We start from the raw sequence: 15240 nt of genomic DNA, 5'->3' as shown, positions 1-15240 counted from the left end.
TTCAACAATTCATTTAAATTATTTCCCCTTGTTATTGTCTACTCAACAATCGCATTTGACATAATCCATTTATTGGCAGAATCTCGACCAAAATATGGGATGTTGTTTTGGTGCAGAATGGGAGGAGCTGCACAATGTTTTCTTACAATGGAGACATTAAACCCTTGTATTTCTTTTTGGGAGGGTTGTTCTGAATGTAAGTTAACTGCCGATTTTGTTAACAGTAGTCACTCTTCAAAAACGACTGCAGGTTCCCAAAATTGTGAACATTTCTCTGTAATTTTATATAATTTAGTACTGCAGTAGCTGCATGTAAAAGAAGTGGAACCATCTTGTAGATTATAGAATACAATTAGGATGTCTGGTTTTAGAATTCTGCTCTGACTGATTTATTTTAATAATTAGAGCTATGTGAGAGGTAGGTGTGTTTTTGTGTAGAGGTTTTATCACAAGTTATACATTGAAAAGCTCTTGCTCTCACAGTTATCTTTTTATCTCTGCTATTGTCTCCATCTGCAGTTCCCTACTCAAAAGGCGAAACCTCAACCTTGCACACTTCCCTAGTTGTGACAGTCCTCAAAATCCATTGTTGGCTGATGCGTTCAGTAAGTAAATGTTTTGACTTGGCTTTGGTAGATGTACGCTTAACAGGCTTTCCAGTTCACTTTGTAAAATCTGCAGATATTTCTGCACGTAAATAGTAATTTTGCTGTCTTTTGATTTTCTTGTTCTGATGGATGTAATTATGTTTGGAATTGTATTATGAGTAGAGGCATCCTTTTTCATCTCCAACCTCACTTGTGCCAATTGGTGTCCCTATGTGCCATCTTCTCTATCAGCTAGGCCAAGGACAACAGATTTGCAGAGCATCCACGCTTTCTCAGCAATGATCATCCCAGGACATGCCAAAATGCTGGAGGGGCTCAGTAGGCCAGGCAGCTTCCATGGAAAAGACTATGGTCAAAGCTTTGGACCAAAACCCTTCAGCAGGGCTGGAGGGGAGAAAGAAAGATGAGGAGTAGACTTAAAAGGTGGGGGGAGTGGAGGGAGAAACCTGAGGCAATAAGTGAAACTGAGAGTGGGAGGGGTGAAGTAAAGACCTTGTAAGTTGATTGGTGAAAGAGATACAGGGCTGGTAAAAGGGGGAATCTAATAGGAGAGGATAGAAGTTTCTGGAAGAAAGAATGTGGGGGGGAGCACCAGAGATGGGTAGGCAAGGAGATAAGGTGAGAGAGGGAAAAGGGGATGGGGACTAGAGAAGGGGGTGGTGTTGCTACTAACAGAAGTTTGAGAAATCAATGTTCATGCCGTCAGGTTGGAGGCTACTCAGAAGGAATAAAAGGTGTTGTTCCTCCAATCTGAGTGTGGCTTCATCGCAACAGTAGAGGAGGCCATGAATAGGCATAGATAGACTCATTACATGTCATTACATGTCTAAATATTTCCTAAATATTGGTGTCAAATTAACAATCTTTGACTAGGGAGGATTGAGTTTGTTTGAGAGGTTGCAGGTTTAAAATTGAGATCGAATGCATTGTAAAAATGTGAATCCTTTTAAATACTGTATGACCATCACAGAAAGAAATAATAAGTCTTCAGAGTTATTGTCCTTAAATTCTTTTTTCAAAATTCACCAAAATTTAACAGTATTTTAAGACCTTCATTTTTACTGCAATTTGTGGCTACTTTTTGACTTAATTTCCATTGTGTAGTGCATTTGTGATTTCCAATTTGCACTTAAATGGACGTGTCTCCTTGTTGGAACAATGTTTCATCCAGTTTATCCTTTGCAAATGCAAAGCTGTGAACAAATCAAAAGTGCCTTGGCATTAGCCTAAAGGAAAAGAAATGTGATATTAAAGTGCAGGAATTGGAAAATATATTAATTCCTGGTTGATTTTAGGGAAAGGCATTATGCAAAGTTGGTTCCAACTTGTGTTCCCTTTCTCACTTGAAGAGCACTGTCTATTATCAGCCCACTACTCATGTATTTTTTCATTTAACTCCTTGGTGGAGTACTGAACCTACTTCTATTTAAATTCAAGCATGCTCACTGAGGGGTTGGGAGTTTTGGACCTCATTGAAGCCCTTCAAACGTTGAAAGGCCTAGACAGAGTGGATGTGTTAAGGATGCTTCCCATGGTAGGAGAGTGGGACAAGAGGACACAACCTCAGGAAAGAGGGACGACCTTTCAAAACAGAGATGCAGAGAATTTTTTTCTGCCAAAGGGTAGTGAATTTGTGAAATTTATTGCCACATTCAGCTGTGGAGGCCAGTTTGTTAGGTGTATCTAAGGCAGAGATTGATAGGCTCTTGATTGGACATGGCATCAAAGGTCACGGGGCGAAGGCCGGGTACTGGGGTTGAGGAGGAGATAGAAAAAAAGGATCAGCCATGATTGAATGGCGGAGCAAGCTTGATGGGCCAGATGGCCTAATTCTGCTCCTATGTCTTATGGTCTTTTCCAGGTGGGTGCTGCAATCCTCTTTATAAAGATGTAGGGTAGCGTAGAATCTTAACAATATTTCCATTTCTGCTTACTCTCTAGATGTTAGTTGAGAAACAGATGGCTCTTGCCTATGATATCCAACCATGTGTCTGTCAACTTCCCAATCTCCCATTAAACTTCTCGGGTCTTGTGCAATTCAGTTTGGCCAAAACAGATCTCTGATTCATCAGTGAAAAAGAAGTGGAAAATGACCTGTATTTATAGTTTCGATAGTTATCTATGTGATCCCCAGTTTTGTTATTGGCTGCTGATTTGTTATCATACATAATATATGCCGCACATATAATATTGGGTTTATTCCTTTTCCTTTTCTAAGGACGTGATGGAGACAAGCCTTCTCCTATTATCCCATATGGTGAAACGTTTCTCTACCACAATTCTGAAAGTTACCAGGTGAGTCAGCTAAAAAATGCACCATGACTAGTTACCTTTTGAAGGAAAGCTAACTAGCTAACTGACAGAGTCTGCAGACCTACCAATTTCCCTGTGCAGTATAGTCATTATTAATTTTACATATTGTCAGGAGAGATATAGGAAGAAAAGTTCATATTAATGCTTATTTGCTGGCAATCACTATCAATGTATTTCTATCTATAATGCAACACAGTAAACTGGTAATGCCTAGTGTATTAAAAAACAAAAAATGCTGGCTGAACTCAGCAGACCAGAGAGCATCTATGGGAGAAGGTAATAATGAAGTTTCGGGCCAAAACCCTTCATCAGGAGTGAAGTAACATGGGATGGTCGGGGGGGGGGGATAAGAAATGGAGGGAGGGATAAAGTAGAGATTATAGTGAGCGGGAAAAAGAGAGAGAAAGAGAACCAGACTAAAATAACGCAGGTCGATGGAGCAATACCTTATCTCCCGCCTAGGTAGCCTTCTTCCTGCCGGCATGAACATCCAACTCACTGACCTCCGTTGATACACCTCCCCTACCCGTACCCCCATCCCTATCTTTTATTTTAGTCTGGTTCTCTTTCTCCCCCCTCACTATAATCTCTCCCCCCCAGCCCTACCTTTCTTTCTCTTTTATTTCCCATAATTCTCCACCTTCCCCCTAGCCCAGGGGTCAGCAACCTTTACCACTGAAAGAGCCACTTGGACCCGTTTCCCACAGAAAAGAAAACACTGGGAGCCGCAAAACCCGTTTGACATTTAAAATGAAATAACACTGCATACAACGTTTTGTTTTGCCTTTATGCTATGTATAAACAAACTATAATGTGTTGCATTTATGAAATTGATGAACTCCTGCAGAGAAAACGAAATTACATTTCTGCATGCAACAAAAACATGTTGACCTCCGAAAAAAAGACATTGGGTTGAAGGTTACTTTTAAGTAAAATACTCAACGTCTATTTGAGTCCTTCTTGTATTTATGAAAAACGCCAAACTTAAATTTGCCACCAGCAGCAAACCAAAAATAACGTCAGCCAGCTGTCAACCTGAAAAATAAAAGGACTATTTCACTGAACAATGAAAGCATATGAATATACGTAAAATAATAGGCAATTAAAATATTTATCATCCTTGTTCAGGTTGACTCACACCTGACAATGCAGTCGTATTCAGTAGGGATGGATCGATGCTTAGGGGAGTGACCAGGAAGGATAATGTGTTTTTTTCCTCTCTGAACTCACAGAAGCGTTTCCCAAACGATGTTTGCATTGCGATGATTGCCCAATGTAAATACTCCGAATTTATCATGTCGTGACCTTTTTTGAACTCTCTCAAATTGGGGAAGTGAGACAATGTGCCTTTCTGTAAATCTCTGGCAAGCAACGTCAACTTGCGCTCGAATGCCAAAACATCCTCCAACATGTGCAGGGCTGTACTTCCTTACCCCGTTGAAGAGCTGTGTTCAGCGTGTTCAGGTGCACTGTTATGTCTACCATGAAGTGTAGCTTTTCCAGCCACTCTGGCTGTTCCAGCTCAGGAAAGGTGAGCCCTTTGCTGCCCAGGAAAGTTTTCACTTCTTCCAGACACGCGACAAAGCGTTTCAGCACCTCCCCTCTGGACAGCCAGCGATAAAAACACGTTGTAGCGGTTGCTACACGCAGTCAGTAAACTGCAGTCAAAGATAGCTTTATTCGAACTAAACAGTCTTGCTTTTAAGCCTCCCTCAACCCGCCCCCCATGGGCGCGGATGCTGCAAAAGACACGTACTCACAAACCCCCGTAGGCTATCTCCCTTAGCCTGAACGCTGGCTAATTGTGAGCCGGTTCGGATGTGTCAGGAAATGGGTCGCCACAAAGTCTTATTTAGATTGTACAAGATCACCATAATCTTCAAATTTAGATTTACATTTCAAAAACTAACAAACTAACATAAAATACATTTTAATTAAATACTGACCATGTAGCGGTGTGCTACACGCAGCGCTAAAATTACGACACGGAGTCGGTAACTGCAGTCGAAGGAAAAAACTTTATTCGAAATCTTCAGCCTCACTTTTAAGCCTCCCTCAACCTGCCCCCCATGGCGCAGAGGCTCCAAAGCTCTGTGCTCGCAAACCCCCGTAGGCTATCTAATTGTGAGTCGGTTCGGATGTGCCAGGAAAAGGGTCGCCACAACCAATTATTTCCCAAAGCAACAGGGAGCCGCAGCACAGACGTAAAAGAGCCACAAGCGGCTCCGGAGCCGCGGGTTGCCGACCCCCGCCCTAGCCCATTTCCCTCCAGCCTATCACTTCCCAGCTCTCTACTTTATCTCTCCCCCCACTTCTTATCCCCCCTCGACCATCCCATGTTACTTCACTCCTAATGAAGGGTTTCGATCTGAAATGTCATCGCTACCTCCTCCCATAGATGTTGTCTGGCCTGCCGAGTTCTGCCAGCATTTTGTGTTTTTTCTTTATTTCCAGCATCTGCAGATTCACTTGTGATGCCTAATGTATTGTTGTTGCATATAATAGAATCTCCCAAGGTTCCTATAATTGATAAGAAGTGATTTTGATAGGTATGTTGTACTGATGATTGCCAAGCATTTTTGTAAACAATAAAGAAAGGGGAATTGAATGAAACTAACAAGGTTTAATCTAGAGAGATCTTGAATTCATCAAAATTAAATGAGGAAATTCTGCTTTAATCTTTTGTGTATCTCAAATATTGCACTAGGGACTAGAATCTCTGTCAGTTACAGACTTGTTGCTATTGCTTTGACGAGTTAGTTTAATGTTGGTACTCTGTAGCATGCATCACATTACAGCAGCTGTACATGACTGGGTACACTGTATTTAGCTGGATGGTTCGGGAGCCCCCTGATTCACCAGCCATGGTTCCCAACTGCCCATGCTTGCTTTTTCCATGTGACTAAGGCTGGATTAATTGGTGCCCCAGAGAGGGGATAGGTCAACATCTGAATGTACAGACAGCCTTTAGCTGTTCACTGCCTGCTAAAGAGTTTTTATTTTCACTATTTTAAAATGTCTGTGATTAAAACTCTTATAATGGAAAAAGTCAAATAGACATCAGTTGTCAGGTGGGTATAGATGAGGATAAGATTGGACTTTGGCAAGAAAGTGCTGCATTGGGGAAAGATTAGTTACAACAGTACTCGTCAGGAGCTGGGGAGAGTAGATTGAGAGTAGCTATTGGATAAACCCCTATCTGAGATAGAGGAGATGTTTCACAGTCTGCTGGTCAGAATTCAGGACCAACATATTCCTGAGGAAGAAAGACAAGGGTGGCAAGGTTCAGCAACTGTGGATGATGATGAAAGTTGTAAGTTTAGTCAAAAAGCAGGAAGAAGCATAAGCACAGTTCAGGAAGATGAAATTAGACAGGAATTTGAGGAATATAAAGGAACCAGGGATGAATTTAAACAGGGAATCATGCGTTCTGAAGGGGCAATGAAATGTCTTTAACAAGTAAGATTAAGAAAAATCCAAAGACATTTTACACACAAAATTAAAATTATGGTTGTTTTGAGGGTAGAACCACTCAAGGGGAAAGGAGGGAATTTATGCCTGACGCCAAAGGAAGTGGGAAAGATACCAAATGAATGTTTGGCATCTGTTTTCACCATGTCGAAACACACAGGAGGTAGTGAGATCAGGGAAGGAGAATGTTAACATACCAAGGCATGTTGAAATAAAAAAGGATATGGTGTTGAATCTCTTGAAGACCAACAAGGTGGGATAAGTCCCTAGCGCCTAATGAAGTTAATAAAAGAGGCAAGAGAGGAGATTGCAGAGGGTTTGATGGAGATCTTTACATCCTCATTTACCATAGGCAATGTCCCAGATGACTGGAGAATATCCTTGGGACAAAACAGGCCAGTGAGCCTTACATCAGTGTTAGGAAAATTATTGGAAAAGGTTCTTGTAGGAAGTCATGTCTTACAAACTTGATTGAATTTCTTTGTGGAGGTGCTGAAGACGACTGGTGAATGTAGCCCAGTGGAGTTTTTGTGCAGGACTTCAGTAAAGTATTCAAAAAGTCCATTATTGTAGGCTGATTCAAAAGGTTAGGGCACACGGTGATTTGGTAGATTAGATTCAAAATGGCATGGCCACAGAAGATGGAGGGTAGTGGTGGAGGGATGCTACTCTGTTTGGAGGGCTGCAGCCATTGGTGCTGCTCAGGGATCAATGCTGGTGCCTTTGTTGTCTGCGATGTGTATATAAATGATATGGATGAAACTACAGTGGGGCTGATTAGAAAGTTTTCAGGTGATGCAGTAATTAGCAGCATTGTAGATAGGGAAGAAGACTGTCAAAGGATACAGCCCAGCTGAGCAGAGAAATAGCAGATGGGGTTTAACCCAGCTAAGTATAAGTGGGAGAAAAGTTCAGTCTGAAATGAGGTACACGACACTGCAGTTTTCTCCCTGCGCAAGAACAAAGGGGAGAAATTAGATTGCTCTGTCTACAGAGGGGGTTACCCTGCTGCCTACCACTGGAAAGATCCTCGTCGGAATTCTCTGGGACAGAATCATCCCTACCATTGCTGAAGCAACCTCACGGAGAGTGGGTGTGGATTCTGAACAAAGGCACATCAGACATGTTGTTTGTCCAGTGCCAGATCCAGCAGAAGTGTTGTGAACAGAACATGGGGCTGTACGTGGCATTCATTGACCTGACCCAGGCCTTCGATACAGTCAGCCGCAATGGTCTCTGGAAGATTGTGTCGAAGCTCGGCTGTCCCCTGAAATTTCTCACCATCCTGAAGCCGCTCCCTGAAGGCCAAAGCAGGCAGGTTAAACACAATGGCGACCTATCTGACCCGTTTCTCATCAGTACTGGCGTGAAGCAAGGGTGTGTTTTGGCGCCAATGCTGTTTGCCATCTTTTTCAGCAGGATGCTACAGGAAGCAAAAGAGACCACCTCGAAGAGCATCTGCATTCAGTTCTGCACTGATGGAAGTATCTTCAACCTCTGCCGTCTTTTTGCCTGAACAAAAACCATGCAAGAGCCTATTATTGAGCTACTATACGCAGATGACTCTGCTCTTCTCCCACACAGAGGATGTGCTACAGGTTGCAGTCATTCAGTTCACCAAGGCTGCAAGGGCTTTTGGGTTAATGGTCAGTCTGAACAAAACAATGATCTTCCATCAAAAGCCTCCATGTGCTGTTTACAAGCCACTTCAGATCTCCATTGACGACCACCCTCTCAGCATTGTTGAGCGGTTCACCTACCTGTGCAGCATCATCTCCAATGACTCTATGATAGTAAGGGACCTTGACAATTGACTCACCAGAGCCTTTGGGCACCTCCAGAAATGTGTGTGGACGAACCAGCAGCTGCATCTATCCGCAAAAATCCAGGTGTACAGGGCTGCCATCATCACAACACTGCTATACGGCTCCAAAGCCTGGGTCTAGAGCCACGAGTAATTCTGATGCTTGAGCACTTCCATCAGTGCTGCCTCTGCTCCATCATGGGTATCAGCTGGCAGGATCGTGTCTCCAACAATGGGATCCTGGAGAAGGCTCAACTTCCAAGCACTGGGCAGCTCCACTGGTCAGGCCACGGGTCTTGCATGGACAACTCCAGATTACCAAAAGCAGAGCTCTGTGGAGAACTCTCTCAAGGCAAGAGAGATCATGGTGCCCCGCACAAGAGGTACAAAGACCAACTTAAGCAGCAGCTCCCTCAGGCAAATATCGAGGTCAATGAGTGGCAGCAGCCAGCTGTTCCCACGCCCCTACAGCTAGGTGTGGTGTGACAGGTGGTTGATCAACCAGGAGAGTGGGCAAAGGACGATGGGCATATTGAGCCAAGTAGGGGAGGGGGAGGTCAGTGGAGTTGGGAGACAGAGACAGGTAGCGATAGTTTGGAACCGGCAAAAAAAAAAGAAGCAGAAGATAATAAGAGTCTTTTTTTTACCCTCTGGGGTGGAAATGACAATATTAGAGGGCATATCTTTAAGACAACGGGTAATACGTAAGGAACGTTTATGAGGCAAGTTTTTTTTTATACAGAGGGTGATAGTTGGCTGGAACATACTGCCAAGGGAAGTGATGGAAGCAAGTATGATAACGAAGGCTAAAGCATTTAGACTTGTGAGAAATGGAGGGATGCAGACCTTGTGCAGGCAGTTGTGCTGTTTAAATTGACATCATTGTGAGTGCAGTTATCATGGGCCAGAGGACCTATTCCTCTCCTCTACTGCTCCGTGTCCTATCTGCTGGAAAAAAAATATTTGAAGCACTTTTCTCCTCGCACGATTGGTGACTAAATTCCCATAAATGGCTAATGCTTCTGTATCCTCTTTTCTCATAGCCTTTCCTCTGACATCTAACTTCAGCTTCTCTTGGACTGCAGTGTTTGGCAGTGTACTACATTCAAGTCCAGTTCTTCTGGTGTGATCTGGTGCAATGTTTTTGTCCTGGAAACCGAATAAGAGTTTTCTCTTCCCATGACTATTAGAAGCTATGCAAATGTGCTGTAAATGGCCACTGGAGCTCTGCTAAGTATACATTGTACAACACGAGTAATGGAAGTGCTAAGTGGCAAGAAAAATGTAGGGCTGTGTCTTCGTAACTGTTTTTAGATAGGGTGGTGCTAATATTTCCTGTGAGCACTCAAGGATTTTGTTTTTAAGACCATTCTAACTCTGCAAAATATCTAGCAATCAAAATAAAACAAGATAAGGTTTTGCGAATTAGTTATTTCTGTCCTGTCAATTGCACACCCATCTGCAACTTTTTTTGCACACAGACCAAGGAACACTTTACTCAGCTGAGACCAGATCCAAATTATTTAATTGGTACCACTTGATCCCATCTAAAATTTTGGTAGTCCGCTGACTCTGATGATTAACAGTTACCTGCATGCCAACAAAGCATTCCAGCTCTGGATGTGGAAATCTTACTGGATACATAAACAAGCAAGTGGAACTAATGATCTGTGTGATGAATGTCGGTCAGACTGGTCATGGTAGAAGAGGACATGAAAACTTTCTGCTCAGTAATTTTATACTTCAGCTTATACTTGGATATCTTTTCTAGAGCAGCAATCTGAGTTTCTGAAATTATCACAACATGCACAAAATGTTGGAGGAACTCAGCAAGTTTGGATTTCCAGCATCTGCAGATTTTGTTGTGTTTGTGTTGCTGAAATTCTTAATGTGCTTTTCAGTTATTTATATCTATCTATTCTTTTTTTAGACTTTCCGAAAGCAGTTACCTGGCATGGAAACCTCTGTAAACCAGGACAGTAATCAAATGATGAACAGTGATCTGAGGTAGAGAGAATTCATGATTTGGTTTTCTTTTTAAACTTATCCATAAAGACTTATCCAATGCCTGTTTATATATATTTTTTTCTTTCTGTGTGCTGCTCAAAGGTGTTTGTGTTTCAGTGATAATATATTGTCTTGTTCTAGGGAAGCACTTGAGATCTGATTCCTGACTTTTGATCAGGAGTTCTAATCCATTCTGTTGTGGTAGTTTCCTTCATACCATTGGTCTCTACATCCACTTGATATGTTTAAGTGGGGAAAGTGTGAAATTAAGAATCTGTTTTGAAAGAATGTGTCTTGGTGCATGTGGGTAGATGTAATAGATGGTGGGGTACAGATATAGAGGAATGGAAAAAAAAAGGAGTTTGTATTTACATCTGTATCTGGACAGGAGGATAAAATAGTTAAGAAAGGTTAAATTTCTGTTTATTGAGGCGTAGAAAATAAAAGCAGCAATGCTTTGTTTAAAGTATAAACTACTAACAACCCATTCATTTTATATCATCATTTCAGAGAAAGGATCAAATGAGGATACTTAAAGGTAAAAGAATGTTCCCAGAATTGGATGGTTTAAACTGAGGGTAGGTTGGAGAGGATGTGGGTGCTTTCCTTGAAATAGCAGACTGGATGGGTGAACAAAAGGAAAGATGGTGGTCTTGATTTGAAGAATTAAATAAAATGTCTGGATAGAGTGGGTGAGATTAAACCCGTCCTATGGCATCAGAAATTAGGGAAGCATTGCTATGAATTAATAGGTACAAGGGTTAGAGGGAAGTTGAACAGTTCTTGTGTTGATGAAGACCTGGAGATCTCTGTTTGGTGGAGTGGTAGTGACAGAAACCTTCTTCACATTTTAAGACGTACTTGGATGAAGACAATGTTTGCCAGGAGCTCAAAAGTAGGCTGGGGTGGATACCTATTTCTTAGCCATCCTGGACACAATGGTTCAAGGATCTATGCCATCATATCATAAAGCAGCTGCACAACAAAGTCAAATAGGAAATGACCATCATATGAAATAGTGGTGATGTTAGTGTAGTGGTTAGTGGAGTGCTTTACTGCGCCAGCGTTTGTGATTGGGCTTCAATTCCTGCTGTTGCCTTTAAGGAGCTTGTATGTTCACCTGTGAAGATGTAACATTCCTTTGAATGCTTCGGTTACCTCCCACACTCCAAAGATGTATGGGTTATATTGAGTGAGTTGTGGGTATGTTGTGTTGATGCTGGAAGCGTCTCGACACTGGCAGGCTGTCCCCAGCACAATCTACAGACTCTGACTCAAATGACACATTTCACTGTGTGTTGTGGCAAGTAAAGCTAATCTTTGCACAATGCACTTGTGACAAGTAGAGCTAATCTTTAATTTTTTTAAAGATGCTAAAAGGTTGGAAATACATGACATTTGTGGTATCAAAAGGAGTTTTTCTTCTATAATTGCAGTGTTCCTTGGTTATTGCTGCTTTGAAAGATCTGCAGTGAAGTTTGTAGGGTAATGTAAGGGGTGGAAGTACATTCATTATTCGCAAACACCTACATTGAGTTGGGGTTCACATTAAGAGGCTGGCTTGACGTGATGACTTAATAAAATGAAGTTTTTTTTACCATGTTTTATGTTCTGCATTTTGTTTACAGTAAAAGCAGTTGTTATGGTTTCCCTTAAGCTCAAAACACTTCTGCCATTTTATTTACAAAAACCTGTATTGGTGACCCTGATGCTCTAGGGTGATTCCAGAGTTATTCAACATCTTGGCCAATGCAGTCAGTTTGAAACTGCTGGAGCTTTGGAAGCAAAATGCCAGTGCTTGGTTTGTACAGGCTGAGGCCAAATTTATGCTGCGGACGACAGCAGATGTTACTACGTCGTAGCAGATCTCAGTAGTTCCATGACAGTGAGAGCAGTAAGTCTGCTTGAATACCTGCCTGAATGCAAAAAATACCACTTGCTGAAGACTCTCTTATTACAGACTTTTGGATATTGGAGTATGATTGCGCTGAACAGTTGCTTTCCTTGCCTAGCCTGGATGATGCTAACCCTTCAGAGCTAATGGACCATAAGCTGTCTCCCCTGGGAAATCACCATCCTTGTTTTATTTTTGAAGAACTTTTCATGCAGCAAATGCCTGATCCAAGTTTGCATAGCCCTCACTAATAACACCCATGAATGACTATAGGGAGCTTTCTGAAATGGCTGATAGTCTACACTCAGCCTGGCAGAGGAGCATAATTTGTCCTCCTTTCCCTGCCTCACTAAGCCTGGTCAGCAGGGCCCCCAACACACATCTGCCCGTGGCTGCAAAACAGACAATGTTGGGTCTGTGCTTTTACTATACTTACTTTGGTACGAATGTTAGGAAGTGCCGACGCCTTGCAGCTTTGACAGGACATCAGGACGTCAGAGGTCTGTGAACACTGTGGGTTCTAGCTGCTGGGGTCGTCTACTGTTCATAACAGACACCCTTTCAGAGTGATGCTTTTTGTGCGACATGGCTGCTCAAATGAGAGTGCTACCAGCATCGCATATTGATCAGAAGGCAAAGAGCAACGAGACCTTGCTGGAGTTCGCCAAAGGTAGCAAAATCCAGACTTAGGAGTTTACAATGGGTGATGCTCTGCTTCAGTGGCCAACATTACATGTGGGATTTCATCCTGAAGTGGCTAGACCAGTGCTCAGCACAGATTTCCTGTGCACACAAGGACTGTTAGTTGATTTTAAGAGCTGCTGGCTTGTGGATGTCAAGGATGTGGGTCGTTACCCTGCTCCCCCCCCCCGTAAGTTCCCCACAATGGCTCTGTCAAGTGCATGCGCCACTGTATGTGAGCTCTCCAGACCTCACCAAGCCGACATTCTCAACTACTATCACAAATCATGGGGATGAGTACCACATTTCCACATCTGATCCGCATGTGTAGACTAGACCCAGAAAAGCTAGCCACTGCAAAGGCTGAGTTTGCCAATGTGGAAAGCCTTGGCATTGTACGCAGGTTGATAGTCCCTGGCTTCATCCCTCCATGTGGATCCTAAGCCCAGTGGTGGTTGTTGCCCATGTGACAGTTACTGATGCCTTAACGAGGTCACCTCCCTCGATCGTTACCCAGTCCCACACATCCATGACTTATTGGCACATTTAGCCAGAGAGTTAATTTTTTCTGAAGTTGACTGTGGGGCTACCGTCAGGTGTCTATGTGCTTGGAGGACATTCGCAGAATGGTTGTCATAGCCCTGTTTGGATTCTTAGAGATTCTGTGCATGCCATTTGGGCTGAAAAGTGCAGCACAGACTTTCCAAAATCTGTTGGAGTCTGTATTAAAAGGCTTGTTGACTCTGCATTACATTTTCTATTTGTTTATCTGGTTGACATACTTGTCACAAGTGCATCCAAACCTGAATGTGCATCACATCTTTGCATACTTTTGAGTGCTTAAGCCACCATGAGTTGATCATTAATCCTGCTAAATCCCAGTTTGGGTTGTCAACTATTGACTTTCTTGGCTGCGAAAATACTCCCATTAAAAGCCACCATTATCTTGGATCTCTCACCAATCTGCACTACTAAAAACCTACAAGAGCTTTTAGGTATGGTGAATTTCTATCACGACTTCATTCCGTGAGCTGCAGAGCTGATGCTCCCTTTGTTTAGTGCCCTGAAAGGAAATGCCCATAATTGTGTGCTTGTCTAGTCAGTGGACATGGGCAAAGCATTTCATGACACCAAATGAGCAGTTGTCAGTGTGACCCTGCTGGAGTGCCCACTCCTCAAATGTACCTAAAGCCGTTACTACTGCCGCTTTAGACGATGCTTTGGGTGTTGTGCACGAACAGTTGGTCGGATGTGTGTGGCAACTGCTCACCTTTCTCAGCTGTCAGCTCCGGCTGCCCCAAAAAGTGCAGCATGTCTGACCACAAACCTCAGTCCTATCTGGCTGTTGGCCATTTTCCTTTTCTACTAGAGGGTCACAATTTTACACTGTTCGTTGACCATGAACCCCTCATGCACGCGATGGCCAACATATCAGACCTTTGCATGGCAGCAACACCACCTAGCCTATATATTTGAGTTCACAACTGACATACAACACATGTAGGGGAAAAATAATGCTGTAACTGGTTACCTTTCTTGGCCAGCCACAGTGGGTAGATTATGGCAGCTTGGCAGCTGACCAAGCTACTGACCCAGAGGTCCATACCTACCAAACAGCAGTCACTGGCCTGTGTTTGGCTGACATCGGGGAAGCTGGGGTTTCCCTGTTGTGCAATGTCCCCAATTCACTTCAGACTTTCGGGTTGTGATGGCCCAGATCCTCAGTGTTATCACAGAGTTTGATTAATAAGCTGTTCAGGTGAAATCTCAGGCAGCTTTCTTGGAGCCTGAGACGACAAAGGCAATTGGGAGAAGCTTTTCTATCAGCAGATGGGGAACAGGTTCAAATTGATGGGCAGAAGATTCAAGGGTTTAAAGAGAATAGATATTTTTCTTAAAAGTGGGTTTGTTATGATTTTGATCTTAGTGCAATCAAAATTAATCGATTGAACTCGAATCAAATCAATCAGAACTTTTAAATGGGAGCTGCATGCATAAGAAGAAGATAACTTGTAAAGCTTGAGAAAGTGGGATTGAACTGATTTCATACTGCGAACCAGCATGGGCTCAGTGGCGTTGTGTCCTGTGATACTCCTTTGTCATTATTAATAGTTCAACTGTGCCAGCTACCACAGAGGCAGTTCGTCAGAATTTGTCAAAAATATCCTGTCTGCAACCAAACGTTACCACAATGAGGCAGGATTAAATGGTTGCTGCTAACTTTCCTTATAATTGTTCTGGTTGAGCAGGCAAATGAATCTTCATGTTTATAATGATACTACTTAGTAATTTTAAAAATAAATATTGACTAGTGATGTGCTCCCATGTACTCACCACCCCCCACCCCCCCATTTATAAAGTACGTGTTTCCAGCATGTTTCCAGGAGTGGCAAGCCTGTATTTCAGTTGTGGACTTGGCCATGATTCTTTACCTTTCATTCAAAATGGCCTTCCAATAATTC

The 15240-nt window shown here is 42.7% G+C and overlaps 1 protein-coding gene across 5 annotated transcripts in view; it reads left to right on the top strand.

Annotated features, from left to right (window-relative positions):
- Nucleotides 1-15240, top strand: part of arap2 (ArfGAP with RhoGAP domain, ankyrin repeat and PH domain 2) — a 416402-nt gene that overhangs the window by 133858 nt on the left and 267304 nt on the right. For all 5 annotated transcript variants that reach the window (XM_059989011.1, XM_059989013.1, XM_059989014.1 and 2 more), the window contains 3 exons: nt 520-605; nt 2827-2903; nt 10127-10203. In XM_059989011.1, coding sequence (XP_059844994.1) covers nt 520-605; nt 2827-2903; nt 10127-10203 — 240 coding nt within the window. The remainder of the gene's footprint in view (nt 1-519; nt 606-2826; nt 2904-10126; nt 10204-15240) is intronic.

The sequence above is a fragment of the Hypanus sabinus genome, chromosome 14 (genome assembly GCF_030144855.1).
Source record: "Hypanus sabinus isolate sHypSab1 chromosome 14, sHypSab1.hap1, whole genome shotgun sequence".
Lineage (NCBI taxonomy): Eukaryota > Metazoa > Chordata > Chondrichthyes > Myliobatiformes > Dasyatidae > Hypanus > Hypanus sabinus.
This window is presented reverse-complemented; position numbering and strand designations above follow the sequence as displayed.